Source organism: Akebia trifoliata, chromosome 3 (assembly GCF_017979445.1).
Source record: "Akebia trifoliata isolate Shusen 1 chromosome 3, ASM1797944v1, whole genome shotgun sequence".
Lineage (NCBI taxonomy): Eukaryota > Viridiplantae > Streptophyta > Magnoliopsida > Ranunculales > Lardizabalaceae > Akebia > Akebia trifoliata.
In genome coordinates, this window is record NC_141377.1 from 52178923 (window position 1) to 52197358 (window position 18436).

The 18436-nt window shown below is 36.0% G+C and overlaps 2 protein-coding genes across 2 annotated transcripts; one reads left to right on the top strand and one right to left on the bottom strand.

Moving 5' to 3' along the window:
- Positions 1 to 3822: 3822 nt before the first annotated feature.
- Positions 3823 to 5207, top strand: HB-12 (homeobox 12). The gene is made up of 2 exons (XM_086436623.1): positions 3823 to 4274; positions 4389 to 5207. Exons 1-2 carry the CDS (start codon positions 3924 to 3926, stop codon positions 4728 to 4730), a joined length of 693 nt encoding a protein of 230 aa, XP_086292749.1. The 5' UTR covers positions 3823 to 3923; the 3' UTR covers positions 4731 to 5207.
- A 1268-nt stretch (positions 5208 to 6475) lies between these two features.
- Positions 6476 to 16715, bottom strand: LOC147407860 (Mediator complex, subunit Med10). The gene is made up of 5 exons (XM_086436624.1): positions 16367 to 16715; positions 16170 to 16250; positions 15966 to 16068; positions 7572 to 7661; positions 6476 to 6782 (listed from the first exon to the last, which is right to left on the bottom strand). The coding sequence occupies exons 1-5, from the start codon at positions 16570 to 16572 to the stop codon at positions 6711 to 6713; spliced, it is 552 nt and encodes a 183-aa protein (XP_086292750.1). The 5' UTR covers positions 16573 to 16715; the 3' UTR covers positions 6476 to 6710.
- Positions 16716 to 18436: the final 1721 nt, after the last annotated feature.

The following is an 18436-nucleotide window of genomic DNA, read 5'->3' on the forward strand; positions in this document are numbered from 1 at the left end:
GAATGGGCATCAGATTATCACGACTCATTAGTGAATTTATAGTAGTGGGATTTCAATCATTTTTTATCATGGGATCAACGCCTAAGTGTTTTTGTAAGGAGGAGACGAAATTCTCCTTAGATAATGAATTACAATTTGAGAATCGATCAGAGGTCACCTTGCATGATGTAGCCATTGAACAATATTATAACTAAAGCGAATCAATCTTGATTGTCAAAAATTCTTGCATAATGACACATTTTCCTTTAAAGAAACTCACCAAGGTCACTAGAGGCTCCTAATCTCTAATAATAACATTCGATGTTGAGTGTATATTTTCCTCTATTTTTGAGTGAGTCATATCCCAATTAAGTCCCATGACCCTCATATATTCATAATTCTCCCCTTCTCCAACAAATCAGTCTTTTGAAATAGTTGTTTGGTTAACATTCAATAACCCAAGATTTCCCCTTAAGGAATAAAGCAACCATTGGTGCTCAAATTCCTTCAAATTTACTTAAACATACTTCCTTCACCATAATACTACTCCCCACCCATATCAAAACCTGCATTTTTGTTATACTTGAGAATTAGTACACATAGTCCACCCACCCAACAATAATTTCATGGATAAAATCCTTAATCATCAATTCTCACTTTATATAAAGTTGAATTTGCATTATAGATGTGTCTGATCTGGTCATTCATAATTAGTAATCCATCTTTATAAATATCTTAAGTTGCATGCATGGTTTATACTAGTCAGTTATGGCTCCTGTTTATCCCCTTACCTATCAAAGTTACAGTCCATGAACAGTATTATGCATTAGCAAAAGTTGGTGTGGCAATAGAAACCCTCTAATATTTTTGCTTAACATTTGTTTCTGTCACTTCGCCCTAATAAATAGGGCAATTTTATGCATAGATAAATAGGAACTATAGAATTAACCTTTTATCTAGTCATCCTACACTCTTATTCTTCAAAAACATATTAAACAATTTAAAGAACTGGCACATTCAGATAAAGTTCTATGGGCATATATATTTTGACATCTTTCATTCTTGCAAATTTGTAAATATCCATCTCTCATCATTTCTTGTGTAAAAATTATTATATCTTATATTTTGTCTTGCTTATTTATTTTTCCAATTTTATAATTTTTATATTTTCTAAATTAATTACACTTTTATTTTGTAGGGAAGTCCCAACTATAACCCTTTTTTTTAAATAATGTTTTGATAATTGGCCTGTTTATTATTTCAAATCTCTAAGAACAACTTTCATCGCTCTTAGTTTAATATGCTATTTATCTTATATCATTGTAATTTGTGCATTTAAATTTATTTTCTTTCATATATCATTCTCTTTTACGTCCCCCCAACTACTTCTTATGCAATTTTAGTCTTTTTCCTTCATTGCGTAATAGATCTTCATGTGCGAGCATTCGACACATTGCCACTTCCAAGCCTTACAATAAATCATTATGTATCTTTACTTCTTACAATAAAAATGACTTAATTTCTTTTTGGTTTATTTTAAAGGTGATTAAATGTCAATCTTTTGAAGCACTTATGAACCATATAGTTGCATACTACTATACTCAAGATTCATTATTAAGATACTTAGACATACAATTAACTTTTATATCTACCATCTTCCTCACTATATTATAAAAATCTGATCAAATCGATGGTCTGTCCAGAATTTGTAGCAAAACAATTTCGGTTACTGAATCATTGATTTTTGTTTCTTATCTTTTTACAAAAGCAAATGAAGATCTATAACTAAGAAAAGGGTATGGATATGTTAATTTCTTTTATAAATTTAAATCAATTCGACTAAATCCACCGAAAGCCCAACCACAATTTGATAATTTTTTTTATCCAATCATAAGGTCTAGTTTTGAAACCAATATTTTCTAAATATTATTTTTATGTCCTCTAAGATGATATAATTTTTTTATTGAAGGTTTCAAGTTAATTAGATTTGTTAGGTTTATGAATGATCATACCACTAACTAGGTTCAAAACCTTCCTTGCCCCGCTATTTTTTTTTCTTAAAGAAAAATGCTAAAGTAACATTAAAATTGATATCATTTCACACATTGCTGACTTGGATGCGTGTACAACATCATAAATACTTTTCATCGAGATACAAGTGAAAAACATCTATGATTCTATGCACATTAATGTATGAAACGATGTCAATTTCAATATTACTTCAGTACGACTCAAATTTTATTTTATTTGATGGATGGCTTCACCAACTAACATACTTGGCTACAACAACAATAACAAAAATCATGTTCTAAGTACCAACTAGCTTAATTGTTAGTCTTTGGATGATGATACAATATACTTAGGTTCGATTCTTGAAAATAAGGAATTACTAAACTCATTAAAAATCAATTTATTCATACAAAAAATTATTTTCAAAAAAAAAAGACAAATAGTTTCAAAATGGTCCATCTTTTTCCAAACTTGTTTCTTAAAACTTAAATCCCCAATCACATTATTTTATGTTAGTAAGTCCAAAGATTACTCCCCCAACTCGTGACGTTTTTTGGGCGGTGACCTAGTCATGATAACAGACAGCATCTTCCGATGTATTATAACATAATGTACTCGATTGTACTTTAGCAATTCTTACCGACATTGGTGGTCCCATTGCTGTGGACGACTGACTTGTTAAAATAATCCGTTTACGTATAAACCGACACCTGTACGATTCTTCACCAGCCATGACACTGACGACGTATCACGTGGCGATGTCCAGAAACAATTATCTCGCCACGTATCACCACCACTTTTGCTCCACGTGAAACCAAACCGCTAAAGAAAAGACAGACGAAGAGAGGGAATAGGTGGTGACACCCCATTAGTTGACATGACTGACAGCATTTGCTCACCCTACCTACTGCTTTATTTTATTTTATTTCTTATTAATGATCTCGTACTTCAGAGAGTTGGAAAGCTAATCAAGTTCAGGTCACTTTGAGCACGTGGTGAACAAAGGAGATATGGAGTTGATAAGTTGCCTACTCCTTACAGTAAGTGATCATTTTTTTTTTTCATTCGAAAATAATTTTCTATACAAATAAAAAATCTGGATTGGTGCATTTTGAAATCATGGGCCTGAATCCTCTTTTAAAGCCCATGTGATAAATGATCCAATACAACAGCTAGAATCACCTGTCAGCCTTATTTCATGGTTGAACGAGCATAAAAGAACACAAATTCTATCCAAGGAGGAGTACAGTATCCACAATCTTGGCATGTGTATCATGTATGTGAGTAATGTGAAAAGGTAGTAAGATAATAAGAAAAGCTAAAGATACACCATAGCTACTCAAAAAGCAAGAGAGATTGTAAAATTGTCAGAAAGCACGGAAGGAAAAGCACCACACGATTTCTAATCCCATTGGTCTGATTGGACCATCAGTCAAAAACCCCATACCCCACTTTAATAACAACATGGAAAACTCACCACCCAATTATATCGTGTAATTTTGAGGTGTACCCTTACAAATTTTTGTGAGAATTAAAGATACCCTTTCCTATTTTTAAAACTGATGGAATACTCCTTTGACTTCAGTCTTTTATAGGAAACTAATAAGAACTATGAAAATGCCCACATCTTTAATCTCTCTCTTAAACCAAAAACCCATTTTCACTCTTCATCTCCAACCCCAAGAAGTTGAAGACCATGATGTGTTAGTTTTGGGGGGGTAAAGTAATCAAGGTTTAGGGAAGTAGGTAACAAGGATAAGGGGGTATGTCATCAGTTAAAAAACATTTGAGGGTAATTCAAATATTAAACAAAACCTAGACGGGGGTACCTCATATATATACCACAGAGTCTGGAATCTGAAGCACACACTCCTCTGCCCTTTTGCAGATAAGACACACTCACTCCAAAATCACACTCTTGAGACCAAACAAAGATGTTGGAGAGAAGGGAGTACTCTCCATCAAGCAGTCTAGACCAGTTTCCAACAACAAATATGATTCAGAAGAAGAAGAGCAAGAACAAGAGAAGATTCAGTGATGAACAAATCAAATCATTGGAATCAATTTTCGAATCCGAATCGAAACTCGAACCAATAAAGAAGCTAGAGCTAGCAAAAGAGCTAGGCTTGCAACCACGCCAAGTTGCTATATGGTTTCAGAATAGAAGAGCTCGATGGAAGTCGAAGCAGCTCGAGCGAGATTATAGCATACTCAAAGCCAATTATGACAATTTAGCAACTCGGTTCGAGTCCTTGAAGAAGGAAAAACAATCCTTAGTAATACAGGTAAAAAAGCTTATATAATGTTTCAGCGCTTAAAAGCACTTAATGTTTTTTTCAGTTTAACAAACGAGACGACCCCTAAATATTATTTGTTTTTTTTTGTGTGGTTTTTGACAGTTAAAGAAGCTAAATGATCAGATAGGAAATCCTAGAGAGAACAGCACTGATGAGGGTGATTCCGAGAACGGAGATGACATGGAAGAATTTAATCGGAAACTGAACAACTTGTTATCAGATGGATCAGACCTTGGAGTGATTTCAAGTTCAAACAATGGAAATAGTGAGAACAATGAGTATTTCAGACATGGACATGAAGATGAATCTGAATTAATGAACATGGTTGAACCTGTAGATGGAGTTTTAACTTCACCTGAGAATTGGTGCAGTTTTGAATCAACTGGAATGTTTGATCAACCATGTAGTAGTAGTAGTCCGCAGTGGTGGGATTACTGGTCTTGAGAAAAATAAATAAAATTGCAGAACGTTTGGAAGATATTTAGTACTACTTGATCTTCTTCTTCTTCTTCTTCTTTTGAGTAGTCGAGAGGTCTTGAAGATTTCTGAATTCTGATAGCCCATGTTTGTCAGAGGATTTCATGGACTGCACGAAGAATTTCATCCTCTTAATGGGTTCTTCTCTTGTCATCTGTTAGTTCAAATGAATTCAAGGGTGTTCTCCCTACCTCAGATATCTAAGTCCTTTTTAGTCTCTCTTCGAACAACACGAACCATGAAAGAGAGGTGAAGTAGAAAAGCTTTTTTGTCGAAGAATCGGGTTTTGTATGAAAGTGGGCACGGGACTTGTTAAATGTAAACAGAAGGAAAGTACATGAACACACAAAATGAAACAAGTCCAAAAGTGGCCGAATCGATCATCAACTGTTGTAGAAACTGATTATGAATCAAATGTAGGGTTCAAAGTCTTGTTTTCTTCAATTGTTCCATAAGTAATTTAAGAATATACCACTTAGAATCGGACATAGGGGGGATTTAAGTAGTAAAACAACAAGACAGATTCTAATGGGTAAAAACATAAGAGAAGTATCAAGAGTGTCTTTTTTAAGTCAATGAAGTACTTTTCAGAATAATCAATACCAGAGTTGCATAGCCATCAAAAATCATGGTGTGTTACACATATATGAATGGAACTCATGCTCAAAAAAACAAAAAGAATTTTCATTTAAGATTTCTGTCTCTGCTGTCATTCCATTTCTCTTTTTTTATCTTTCACCTCTTCAAAAGAGGTGAATGCGGGTTGGACTGCAGAACCAGTGTCAAAAGAGAGGGGGGGGGGGGGGGGGGGGGTGCTCACCATAACTTAAATTCCCCTCTTTTATGTCTATGCTGATTGGTTGGGACTAGAACTACCTGTCTTTAACCTATTACCTCTCCCATTCTCATAATTTTGAAATCCAACTACTTTTGACAGAAATCAAGTTCTCCACAAAGGAAAACATTACGAGTCCTAAGTGTTGCAATGGCCAATTAGCTATAATAAATTTGCTTATTGGAGAAGCATCTCCACATAATTCAGCTTAGCAAAAGGAATGAACATCTCATTATTGCAAACTTCATAGGTTTGTCATTAGTAACAACCCGAGCTTCAATTTGATCAATCATGACATTTGTCTTGTATTTACAGTTCATTTTCACTTTCCTTCAAGGATATGTAACAAGTCATGACATAGTGCAATAAAAAAGTGTATCAAAAAAGGTCACCATGCTGCTTTGTAGAACATTAACTACTTGGTTTTGTAACCTTATGTTGGCATCTGAGGGTATCCCTAGTCGCTAGAAGACCAAATGAGAATCAAATTTAATAGTAGAAAATGTGAATCTAACCAAAAAATGGGCATACAGCCAAATATAATAGTAGAAAATGTGGATCTAACCAAAAAGTGGGCATACAGCCTGAGAGTGCCACAGAAAGCCTTGGGACAACATTTCTTTCATTAAATCTCTTTTTTTTTTTTTTCAAGGGAAAGATGTTCGTAGTAAGCAATATAACACTGATATTTGCATTTTCTTTTCTATTAGGTATAAGAAAAATATCATCACATACTCTGTAATCATCCTTATTATTAAATACGACTAATTAAAATATAATGCACAAATCCACAATATCAATCTTCTGGGGAATTGACAGTACTTGTGTTGAACACCGATAACTGTACCTGTATACATAAAAATTTATCGGACAAAAGTTAAAAGCAATGTAGGCTATCCATAATATAACAGTGAAGACATGTACACTTTGTTCTCAAGAAGATAATCCATTACACAAGTTGAAGGAAATCAAACTTAAAAAATGCAGGTACAACCAGGGGATCAATCTATTAACATAAATTCATTTTATTTGGCATAAAGATACCCCATAAGATTACAATCTTGAGGAAGATGAAGAACTAAGAAGACATGAAATAGCACTAACTTGATCTTCTAATGTTCAGTCTTAACCTTTATATCCCCATTTGGTAAAATACTTTGTGCTTGAGCAAGCCTCTTTGACTCCTGCATGAGATACCGTGAAATTAAAGATCAAATAACAGCCAAATAAGGATTAATATATATGTACTTAGTAACAGCCAAACTTCTCAGAAAAATACATTGAATTTGAGTATCGTTTCATAACTCAAATTAATACATAATCTCCAGGAACCAGATCACATAAACATCAATACACAAAATACAATTCCTTTTTTTATTATATATATATAGGTGAATATAAAATACAATTTTAATAATGTAGCATTCATGGATCTATAAGGCACCATGTTCAGAATTGAGACCGAACTCTGTGCCATGAAATACATGGATTCAAACTTCTTGAGATTTCTTTGTGGTTTTGAGAAATTTTAAAAATTATATAGTTTGGAAATTCACAAAATTCAAAAAATTTATAAGAACTATGTTCTACGAGTCTCTACCTTGTTCTATTATAAACTAAATTCTGAACATGAAAATTGAAAACCACAGAACATCTACAATATTCTTAGGAGATATTTGCAAGAAAATTACAAAAATTGAGAAAACAGATCTTGAAGGGTAATCTAGTTCATGCGAAAAAAATTATTCCAGCGTAGTCAAAGCATTGGACGATGACCTAGGAGAATTTATACCATATACTCTAAAAGAAATGTCTTGGGTTTTGAGGTTCACTAAAGTCCTAGACACTATACTGATAAAAAAAAAAGTCCTAGACACTATCAAAAGATTTTTTCAAAAACTAAGAATTCTTTTTTCAGAAAGCTCTGCACAAAAAAAAAAATGCGAGAACAACTTTGATTTCATTTAACTTACGGCAGCAGAAGTTGCACGGATCTCCCTATATGCTTCCACTTCATCAGGAAATGCTTGTTCAAGTTCCTCCAGAAGATGCCGACGAAGACCCTATGCACATAAAAGGGAAAAAGTTCTCACAATGATTGCCAAAATCACCACATGGAGTAAACATTGAATAATGTCATCCTCACAAAGAAAAGGAAAAGGAGCTTCATCGAGGAAGCAGATTGGGATATCTTAGGCAATTCACAAGAACCATTTTTGGGGTAACAAAGTCAGTATATTAGTATAATTACAGAACCAAAAGCAGATAAAATAACACAAGATATGAAATTTACATCTTTCCTAATAAAGTATTTGAAAAAGAACATATCCTTGCATATGGAATAAATTGAACAGATGTGTAGGTATATTTGGTTTCTGTGCGTCATTGTGTCCAACACTCCTTACTGGTGTCCAACATTGTATTGTGGATACTTAGATGATAGATCAATGGGAAAAGAAAAGGAATCCCCAACACAATTCGAAAAAAAAGAAGTAAGGATATCACCTTCTCCGTTATAGTCAAGCCAATCTAATAAAGCAGCGGTAAAAGAAAAAGGTTCCCCCAGAAACCCACAAAACAAAAAGTTACCTTAAACACAATATTTCTCTAGTACACTCAAGCAATCTCATAAGCAATATAAGAACGATATTTCAGCAAACTTCCCATGATAATGACAATTCAGATTTCACCACATATACCCCCAAGGCCCAAACTATAAGAATCAATTACCATAACCAATCCCCAAAACTTCCCTCACAAACAATGTTGTTAAATAGCATATGCAATTCCGAACATAGCATATGCTGCAAAAAAATAAAGGAAAAAAATCCAGAAAATGTTTTAAAAATTCTGAAAAAAAAATCTAAAAAACACTTAGAACTTGAATCTTGATTTTTGAAGGTTGAACTTGAGCTGATTCTTGATTCTTGAGCAGCTTTTTTTTTATTTAAGTCTTGAGAGTTGAGAGTGAGAGTCACTTAAGTTGAGAGTAACTTTGAGACTTGAAGTTTGAGAGTAATAATGTAGAGTAGAGAGTAGAGAATATTAATGTGAAAAATGAATGTATTATGTAGTAGAAAACCTGAAAATGTAAAGAGATTTAAGAATTGGATGCTTTGTGAGAGTAAGAAAGGGATTAGAAGGTAGAAGAGATGTTGTATAGGAGTATGGGGGATAGAAGCGGGGTATTTATAAGAGAAAAGTGTGTTTAAAGCAATAAAAGATAAAAATTGTGTCCAACAGTCATTTTTCTGACCGTTGGACAATATGCCATTGCACACAAAAATATGCCATCACATATTGGCAGATAGCATATTTTTGGGGTACACGACTGTAGCATATGCAATTATGCGATTGCATTTGACAACACTACTCCCAAATGACATAGCTCTCAAATCAACATATATAAAACCTCAGGCAACTTTTATCAAAATCCTAATCGAGAAACTTGGTCTCCGTGTGGGTACCCCTGGGTTTCACTTCTTTCTTTTCATAATGCAAGGTATCTCACATCCCTTTCGGGATGGGACTAGGCCCTACGCTTGCACGCCCTGACCCCACGGAAGTTTCCCAATGTGCAACAGTGTCAATCAGGAGGCTACCAAGATTCAAAACGCATGACCAGAGGAAGCAAACCCCTGTTGCTAGTTTTACCACTTAGCCAACTCCCTAGAGGTCCCCTGGGTTTCACTTCTCAAATGACTTTTCATTGGATTCTAAATTTTCTGATTGCTTTTAACAGGAATGAATATAGAGTATTAATGTAAGGTGCAATCAGCTATTAATCAATTAAAACAAATGGTACATGATAGTGTCATTGAGCTGTCTATGTAGAAACCTTATATGAACTACATAATAGAAATTAATAAAAGTTGCTAATGCAGGACCATACACCACTTGAAACAATCATGAAACAATGGGAGGAACAAAGCTGGAAAAAGAGGATACAGAATAGTAGGAATAAGTTAAATTAGGGTTTCCTTATATGCTGTTTAGTTTAGCATTTCATTTCTTTTCCGAAATAATGATTAGATTAGATTCTAATAAGATGTCTGTTTTGGCTTTGGTTAGAATTAGGAAGTCCTAGGCAAGAGTTTTATACGAATAAGGGTAACTACTTGATAAATAACAAATTAAGAAATTTTCCAACGTCATTGAACCACCATTGTTGGCTTCAATATTGCAATGTAAACATCACTGGATTTCCTTCACAGTCCATAAAAAAAAAATTAAGAAAAAGTTCCTATTCCTTACATTACTAAAATTCGGCTATGTTCAGATTTATTGCCGAAGTTCAATTCCATAGCTATAAATCATGCCGCCAGTAAGCACAAACAAGTTATGTTTGGTTTTCAAGACGTGAATGGACCCCTCTTCCATATTCTGTTTCAACAGAAGACGAAGAAGAGTTATGGGCTTAAAACCCAAAATGTAGTATACAACAACAGCTCCTTCACTGTTTTACTGCCACAACTTCATTTGAAACCTATCCAATTCCTAGTTAGGTTATTCCAAAACCTAAACTAGGTTAACTCCTAAGATTAATTTAAGCAATTGTCTAGACTCCCATACCAAACAATCTCAAGCCCTTGACCGACTTATGATACACTAGAACTTAGCACCATCATCCATTAGTTGAAGTCCACGGTCAAACTCAACTCATTTATTCATTTAGTTTGATCAGACCAGCTAACCACTCTGACCTTGAGCTTTAGACTGTTGATCATTGGATCCATATTGAATCCATGAGAACAAAAAAAGGAGTTTCACATAATATACTCAGATTCATGGTTGGTCCACCTGCTGAGGTGACAAAATTATAATATGCCACAAAAAGTTGAGCAAGAATACATGTAGGAATTAGCATGAGAAGAAAACACCAAGACTGGGTATATTGTGTGATCAAACCCTTGACAAAATGGTTAATCCCTTTGGGGAGATTATGATCGTTGTCCCAAGGCGTTATCTTTGATCCTAGCACACAAAAAGGGTGTCAATGAGTACACAATTACATGATTACCCGATATATTCAAACCGAATAGTTGGTTTTGTGTCTACCATGATAGACCCAATTACTTTTTTTGGTTCGGTTTTTGGGTAGCCTTCTTAGGAACCTAATATTGGATTTTTTTTACCTGGGACATTAAGTAGTCTCATTAAATATTAATCAATGAAGAAAATGTACTTTAGCTAAAATTTGAATCTAAAGAGAATGTGTAGTCCTTGTTTTTATTTCCTCTTTACACAAATGTTTGTTTATATACTATTCCTTTCCAATTTCAACTATGAATAATGACTCTAGATCCTAATTTTCTAAGGTTTTCTCTTCAAAAGTTTTATTTGCTTGAAGAATTCATTGTTGGTATCAACTATCAAGTGATCCATGTTAGTTTTCTTTTCATTCAAATTGTCTATCGTATCGGGTACCCGATGGGTAACTAGTACTTGTAGGGTCCGTTATGGTTCCAAGGATTCCATGACTGGAACTGAAACCAATAACACTAAGAATGAATGTTTTATTTAGGCTTTGGTTTGGGTACATGCAGAACATAATTGAAACGGACCCGTTGACACCCCTAGTGCACACACAATTTATTTTCAAAAGAATGGACGCATTTACACAATAGTGGATTTCTCCATAAAACCGTACTGACAATGCGCAGATCCCAAAAGGAAAATATATGGATCACCTATCTAAACACAACAAAAAGAGAAGAATGGAACATAAACCTGGTTTTGTAGACAAAACCAGACATTGAGAGACTCCAATCAATCATAAAATGTGAGATTGCACAACAAGAAGAGAAGAGAAAACGAGGAAAAAACATTGGCTTCAAGAACAATGCACTATGTCATGCCACATAAAGAAAAGAAGTAAATAATAATAGTAAGGGCCAGAAATTTCCAGAACTTGAGGTGTTCTTTCAAACCTAGGGGGTTTTATGCAAAACATGCATCTCTTAAGCACCCACGATAGACCTCTAAAAGAAGATGCAGGCTTACAAGAGGAATAACAAGAAAACTAACAAAAACATCAAATAGTTTTAAAGAAGTGATTACTTCCGTGGGGATGGCGAAACAGAGTAGGCAGGCAGAAGTGGTAGTTCTTACAGAAGTTGCATCTTCCAGAGATCAGGTGGTAAAAGAAAATTTATCTGAGGTGAGTCAGAGACGATCGGAGAGCTTAGTTTTTTCAAATGATTGTTCAGAGTGCTCTCCACCCTTATCTGCAGATGAATTAGAAAGTCTGGAGGAGTTGGGGGTTAATGCCGAATTGGTAAGAAGAAAGAAGTTGCAAACCATGGAAGAGATGGCTGTTTTGGAGAAGACAGTTGGTTCAGAAGTTGAAGGACTCCCCTAGAAAGGTGCTGAGGGGAAGAAAATTGGTTTTTAATGTCGCTTAAAATCCTTTCGTGGAATGTTAGGGGGTTGAATGATAAAAGGAAGAGGGTGGTCATTAAATCAATGGTTCAAAGCATTAAGTTGTAGATAGTATCGTTCCAAGAAACCAAGTTAGAGGAGGTTGATCATAGGGTAGTTAAAGATCTTTGGAGTTGTAAGTAGATTGGGTGGTGTTATGTTTCTGCAACTGGGACCGCGGGGGGTGTTTTAGTGTTGTCGGACAAGAGTTGTGTTGTGGTAGCAGATAATCTTATTGGTGTTTTTTTAGTCTCTAGTTTGTGTAGTTTGGTGGACAGTGACTACCAATGGGTTTTCTCGGGTATTTACGGTCCTTCTAAGGATTGGGAAAGAGCTCAATTTTGGGAGGAGTTAGGTGATGTTAATGGGTTTCGAGGCAAGCCGTGATGTATTGGGGGAGATTTCAATGTTATCCATTTTCGTGCAAAAAGATGGGAGGTTCGCGGTTAATTTCGAAGATGAAGAGGTTTGGGGAATTTGTCCAGTCAAATGAGTTGGTGGATTTACCTTTGAATGGGAGACAATTTACATGGTCTAATAATCAAGAAGTTCCAGTCATATATAAGCTTGATCGTTTCTTGGTTTCACTTTTCAGGAGTGAGACAAGACTCAATTCCTAATCTGGAGTCCGATCATTGTCTGATTCTTCTTCAAGTTTGCTCATTCACTAGGCTACCAACTCCTTTCGAATTCAAGAATATGTGATTATTTTAGGGTAATTTTAAGGAGATGATCGATAGTTGGTGGCAGAGATCGGGTGTTGATGGTAGACCGGGGGTGGTGTTTAGGATGAAATTAAAGTTCATTAAGGAGAAAATCAAGTTGTGGAATAAAGAAGTGTTCAAGAGGGTGGAATTGAAAAAGAAAGGGTTTTTATTGGAGATGGAAGGTTTGGATAAGAGGGAAGAGGGGGGTCATCTTTCACCCAAGGGAAGAACTATAAGGGGTGCTTTGAAAGAAGAGTTCAATCTTAGGGTGAACATGGAGAAGGTGTGTTGGAGACAGAAATCTAGGATCAGACGACTTAAATACCAAATTCTTTCATCGAGTAGCCAATGTTCACAGGAGATCCAATTTCACTTCTAAGTTCAAAATAGGGGGAAGTTGGGTTGAAGGGGAGGAGGACCTTAGGAAGGGTGTGGTTAACTTTTATAAAATTTTGTACACTAAATCGCACCTTGTCAGACCGAAACTCGATGATTTACATTTTGATCATATCTTAGATTTGCAAAGGATTTGGCTAGAAAAACCGTTTGAGGGGGAAGTTTTGGCTACCATCTCTAGTATGTGTTTCGATAAGGCTCCTGGCACGAATGGATTCACTTTGGATTTTTTAAATCTTGTAAGGACACGATTAGAGAAGATTTGATGGCAGTTTTGGTTAATTTCTTTGAGAATGAGTTTCTTAATCAATAGTCGAATTGTTCTTTTGTGGCTTTGATTCCCAAGAAGGCGGGGATTAAAGACATTGTAGATCTTTAGACAATTAGCTTGGTGGGTGCTACTTACAAAATTATTGTGAAGTTGTTGGCAACGAGGATGAAGGAGGTGATTTCAGTGTCATTGGTCATAGTCAAGGGACATTTGTGAAGGGGGAACAGATCTTGGATGGGATTCTTGTTTCCAATAAGTGTGTAAACTCAAAGTTAAAAGCTCTGGAGCCAAGGGTAGTTTGTCAGATTGATTTGGAAAAAGCATATGATACTGTTAGTTGGTGCTGCTTGAGGCATTTCTTGGAGAGTATGGGATTTGGGCATAAGTGGATGTATTTGGTAATGAAGTGTGTTTCTTACCCTTCCTTCTCCATTCTTGTTAATGGTTCCCCTGAGGGTTTCTTTAAGAGTTCATGGGACTTGAGGCAAGGGCTCTCTCTTCTTTTTTTTGTTCTTAGTCGTGACAGAGGCTTTGCATCGGATGATTGGTAAAGCGATGGAGAATAGTGATTTGAGAGGTTTTCGTCCTAGTACAATGGCACCATTGGTGACTTAGCTATAGTTTGCGGATGACATGCTGGGTTTTTTAGGTTCCTCGGTGCTCTATTGTGTTGCTTCGAAGCAATTTCTAATTTGCCAGTTAATCTTTGTAAGAGTAGGGTATTTCCAGTGGGTGACGTTAGTAATACGGAATCTCTAGCAGCATCTTTGGGGTGTCAAGCGGGAACCGCTTCATACTTGGGTCTTCCGTTGGGAGCACATTACAAGAGTAAGTGCATTTGGGAGCCAGTGGTCAAGAAAATTTTTAGAACGTTGAGCTCTTGGCAAGTGAAATATCTTTCTAAGGGAGGTAAGCTCACTTTAATCAAAAGTGTGCTATATAGTATCCCCATTTATTATCTTTCCTTGTCCACGATTCCTAGGAGTGTGAAATTGAGGTTGAATAAGTTGTTTAAGAACTTTTTGTGGCAAGACAAGGATGGGAAAAGTAAAATCCACTTGGTCAATTGGAAAATGAGCACATGGTAAAGAAGTTGGGTGATCTTGGATTTAGAAAATTGAGTGCTTGAGTGGGGCTTTGCTTAGAAAATGGTTGTGGAGATTCAGAGTGAATCGGGAAGAGTTATAGCATAAGGTGATAGCGGCTAAATCTGGAGAAGTTTTATTCAGTTGGGAGAGTGGTGAAGCTAAGAATCCTTCCAATTGTGGCCTGTGGAAAGGCATTCTTAAGATTCTCCCACAATTTAAAAAGAGGATAACTTTCAAAGTAGAGATAGGGGGATAAAGTAAAGTTTTGGGAGGATTTGTGGTGCGTTGAGGGCTCTTTAAAAGATAGTTTCCCAACGTTATTTGCAATTTCTAGAAAGAGGAACTTCCCTGTCTCCAGTTTTCATATGATGAACCAGGGAGGTCCAAGTTGGGATTTGGGTCTAAGGAGAGCTCTTAATGATTGGGAATTGCCGGAAATCTCAAAGTTAATGAATGTTTAAGATTTGGCCTCTTGTGGTTCGAGCGGCAAAGATTCAAGATGGTGGAACCCTAGTTCTAAAGGTCTATTTTCAATGAGAAAATTTTATAATGATCTGAATAGGTCCGTTCAAAAGTGACTTTTTTTCCGTACAGTGGCAGTGTGGGTCCAAAGGTCCGTTCAAAAGTGACTTTTTTTTGTTTGGACAACAGTTCGGGATAGGATCCTCACACTTGATCAGTTGAAAAGAAGAGATTTTTTTTTGTCCAAATGGTTGTTGTATGTGCTTGGCAGGGAAGGAATCTTCTATATATCTACCTAAGCATTGTGCAGTGGCTAAGGAGGTATGGGATCATTTTTTGGATTCGTTTGTTGTCTTTCGGGTTCAGTTAGAGGTCTTCTTTGGGAAATGACTTCAATTGGGGATGGCCTTCAGACACTCTAAGAGATTACTATCGAGTCTCACCTCGTTGGCAATCACTTGGGGAATTTGGAAAGAAATAAACACATAAGAGGGAAAAGTTCAACTCAGCCATGAGCTTATTTTATCGGTTCTCAGGTTGTTAATCTTTTAGTTCAAGGTATTCAAAGAGTTCAAGGGGGTATTCTTCGAGGACTTCCTGGTCCGTTGGGATTTGGTTTGTAATATTCCAGAGCCTTTGTTGGTGGCTCTTTCTTTTTCTCTCTTTTCTTGGTTTCTTTTTTTGTTAGGTCACCTCAACCTTTCCTTCTGTTGTATGTGTTTTTTTCCTTAATCCATAAAAATAAAAAAAATAAAAAAAAAAGTACATTAAAAACATGGAAAAAAAAAAAAAAATTGGGTTTCCTCATCTGTTGAGTGTCTAGTTTTCTTTACTGAACTAGGGACTAGATTAGTCAAATAGATTCTTCTATTCTTTTTTCCATTAGATTGGGAAATCTTAGGCCAGGGTTTTCAAGTATTTAAAAGTTGATATTTGAGACATGTAAGGATCAACCCTAGATAATTTCCTGCACCATCTGCAATAATATTCAGAGAACATAACTTACAATAGAACACACTATACCTTGAAGGCATCTGTTTTCCCTTTAGTGATCTGATTCTTGGTGATGCAACTATTTAAAACATCCCTCGTAAACTCATCCGGATTCTTCCCATCGTCAATTAAACTAAAAAATCAAATTAAATGAAATATTTTAAAAGATTTGAAATTCAAGAAGAAGAAAATAATAGTGATCTCAACCAAGAAAGAAACGGCGTAGAATTCCACCTAACGACCTCCATGGGGACTTGAATGTGGCAATTCTCAGCCAGATTCTGCATCGTGTCCAGCTCTGATACGACAGCATTCCTACAACAACATATTAACCCTAAAATCATAAATAAAACCTAGTTTTCGAAATTAAAGAAAGAACAAAAAAAAAAATTATTGGAAAATTAGGGTTTGTAAAGAAAAAGATTATTTACAGGCGTTGGAGTAGAGGGAGTTGGGAAGCAACATTGAAGGAGGAGACGGTGAGGTGGAGTTGGTGGAGAAGGCTTAGGGTTTTCTGAATGGAGTTGATCACGAGGTTTAGATTTTGCTTGGGATCATCCTGATCGTTGGTTTGGTTGACTCCTCCATTAAGAGTGGCTGCTGCTGTTGCAGACGAATTCTGTGACGAGGAATCCATTGTTTCTTGGGATCTCTCTGAGAATCTCTGTTCGTTCGTTGTCGTGGTGGTAGTTTTGGTTCTTGGCTTTTATAGGCTTACCTATTACTTATTTAGGAAGGATATCATAGAAGAATATATATAGTAATGTGCGGTGTTGCTACTCGCGATACCATACCAGTTTAAATCATTTTCATTCATCAATATAATTTGCATTTAAATAACTATACTATATTATTTTATTACAAACGTATAACGTGGATTTATTAACAGAGCTACTATTGCCACACCAAATTTTACTAATACCATACCAATTCCTATATGAATCACCAAAGAATTTCACATTGCTGGAGTGGTGTTAGTAAAAATTGGTGTGGCAATAGCAACTCTCTTTATTAATCACAATTCATCTGACTCTCTCACGTGACATACTCATTGGGGGAGTCACGAAATCATTACTCAATATTTAACGAGTCGTGCTGGAGTGACATTAAAATTCATATCTAGTCACACTTTGGTGACGTGGAGGTATACAAGAAACCATCAATGCTTTCCATTCACATCTTGATGAAGAGAATTTATGGTTTCGTACTCACATCTACATCAACAAAGTGTGAATCGATGTGAATTTTAAAGTCAATCATTCATGAGTTGTGATAATCCAACTCCCCTCTAACATACTCTCCTAGCATGGTAGTGCATAGAATCAAAGTCTCTCCCTCTCCATTGATTTTTTTTTTTTTGAGAAACTCTTCATCCCAACCCCCTCTATTCTTTTAGAAAGGTGGAGGATGCTGGGGAATAATGACGGTAATGGAGATTGAAGAAGAAGAGGAGATGAAAAGGAAGGGAGAGGAATAAGAAAAGAGATGAGAGGCCAGTGATGGTGGTGATTAGAGGAGAAGAGATGGTGATGATGGTAGTTGGAGGACAAGAGGAAGAGAGAGAGAGAGGGTGATGATAGTGATGGTGGTGATTAGAGGAGAAGAGATGGTGATGATGGTAGTTGGAGGACAAGAGGAAGAGAGAGAGAGAGAGGGTGATGATGGTGGTGGCCGAAGAAGAAGGATCTTGCCAAAATTGGTTTGTAGTCTTCTAGGCCCCTGAGAATTCGTGGGGGTTGAAGGCAGATAAATCTACCCTTTAACCCTAAGGAATTTTCAAGATCTGGATTAATGAGCTACAGCAACGAATATTAGTAGCAGATAATATTAAAAAAAACCCACTATTCCCCCCACAACATTTTTTCACTCTAAGTTGCCCTCACACGGGCAAAATCCAGACTCTACCCATGGTGCGAGCGCATATAACATTGGCCTTGTTTTACATCAAGAAGTACATATCCCAACAAAGTTTTTTGCCTTGTTTTATATCAAGTACATATCCCAACGAAGTTTATATCTCTATCAACGCGATGGATTATTACTAAATCTGTAAAGCTCAAACCATGGGAATCGAGGCTTGGAGTACTATATTTTGTTTTTACACACAAATGACTTTTGAGATCCAACTTTTATGCTAGAATTCAATGTTGTGCAATTAAGAACAGAAGATGCATTAGATTGATCATAACTGGGACTACAGAAAAAATGAGTATTCTACAAACACCCCATGTAATATTTGTGATATTTAGGATTACCCCATGCAAAATGCAATATTAGGCTTACCCGTTCACCTTTAAGTAGCATATTCTTCATGATTCAAGGGAAAGAACCATCGGAAAAAAAGAACACTTTCACATTTTTTAAAGGTTGTCTTGGGGCTTCCCCCACATCCTTTAGGGAGGACGAGTCCCTGCAAGAACAATTCTAATTCTACTACTGAAAATATCAAGCGTTTAGGGCAAGCACTACAGCACTACACCAATACCAGCACCACCCCAGTG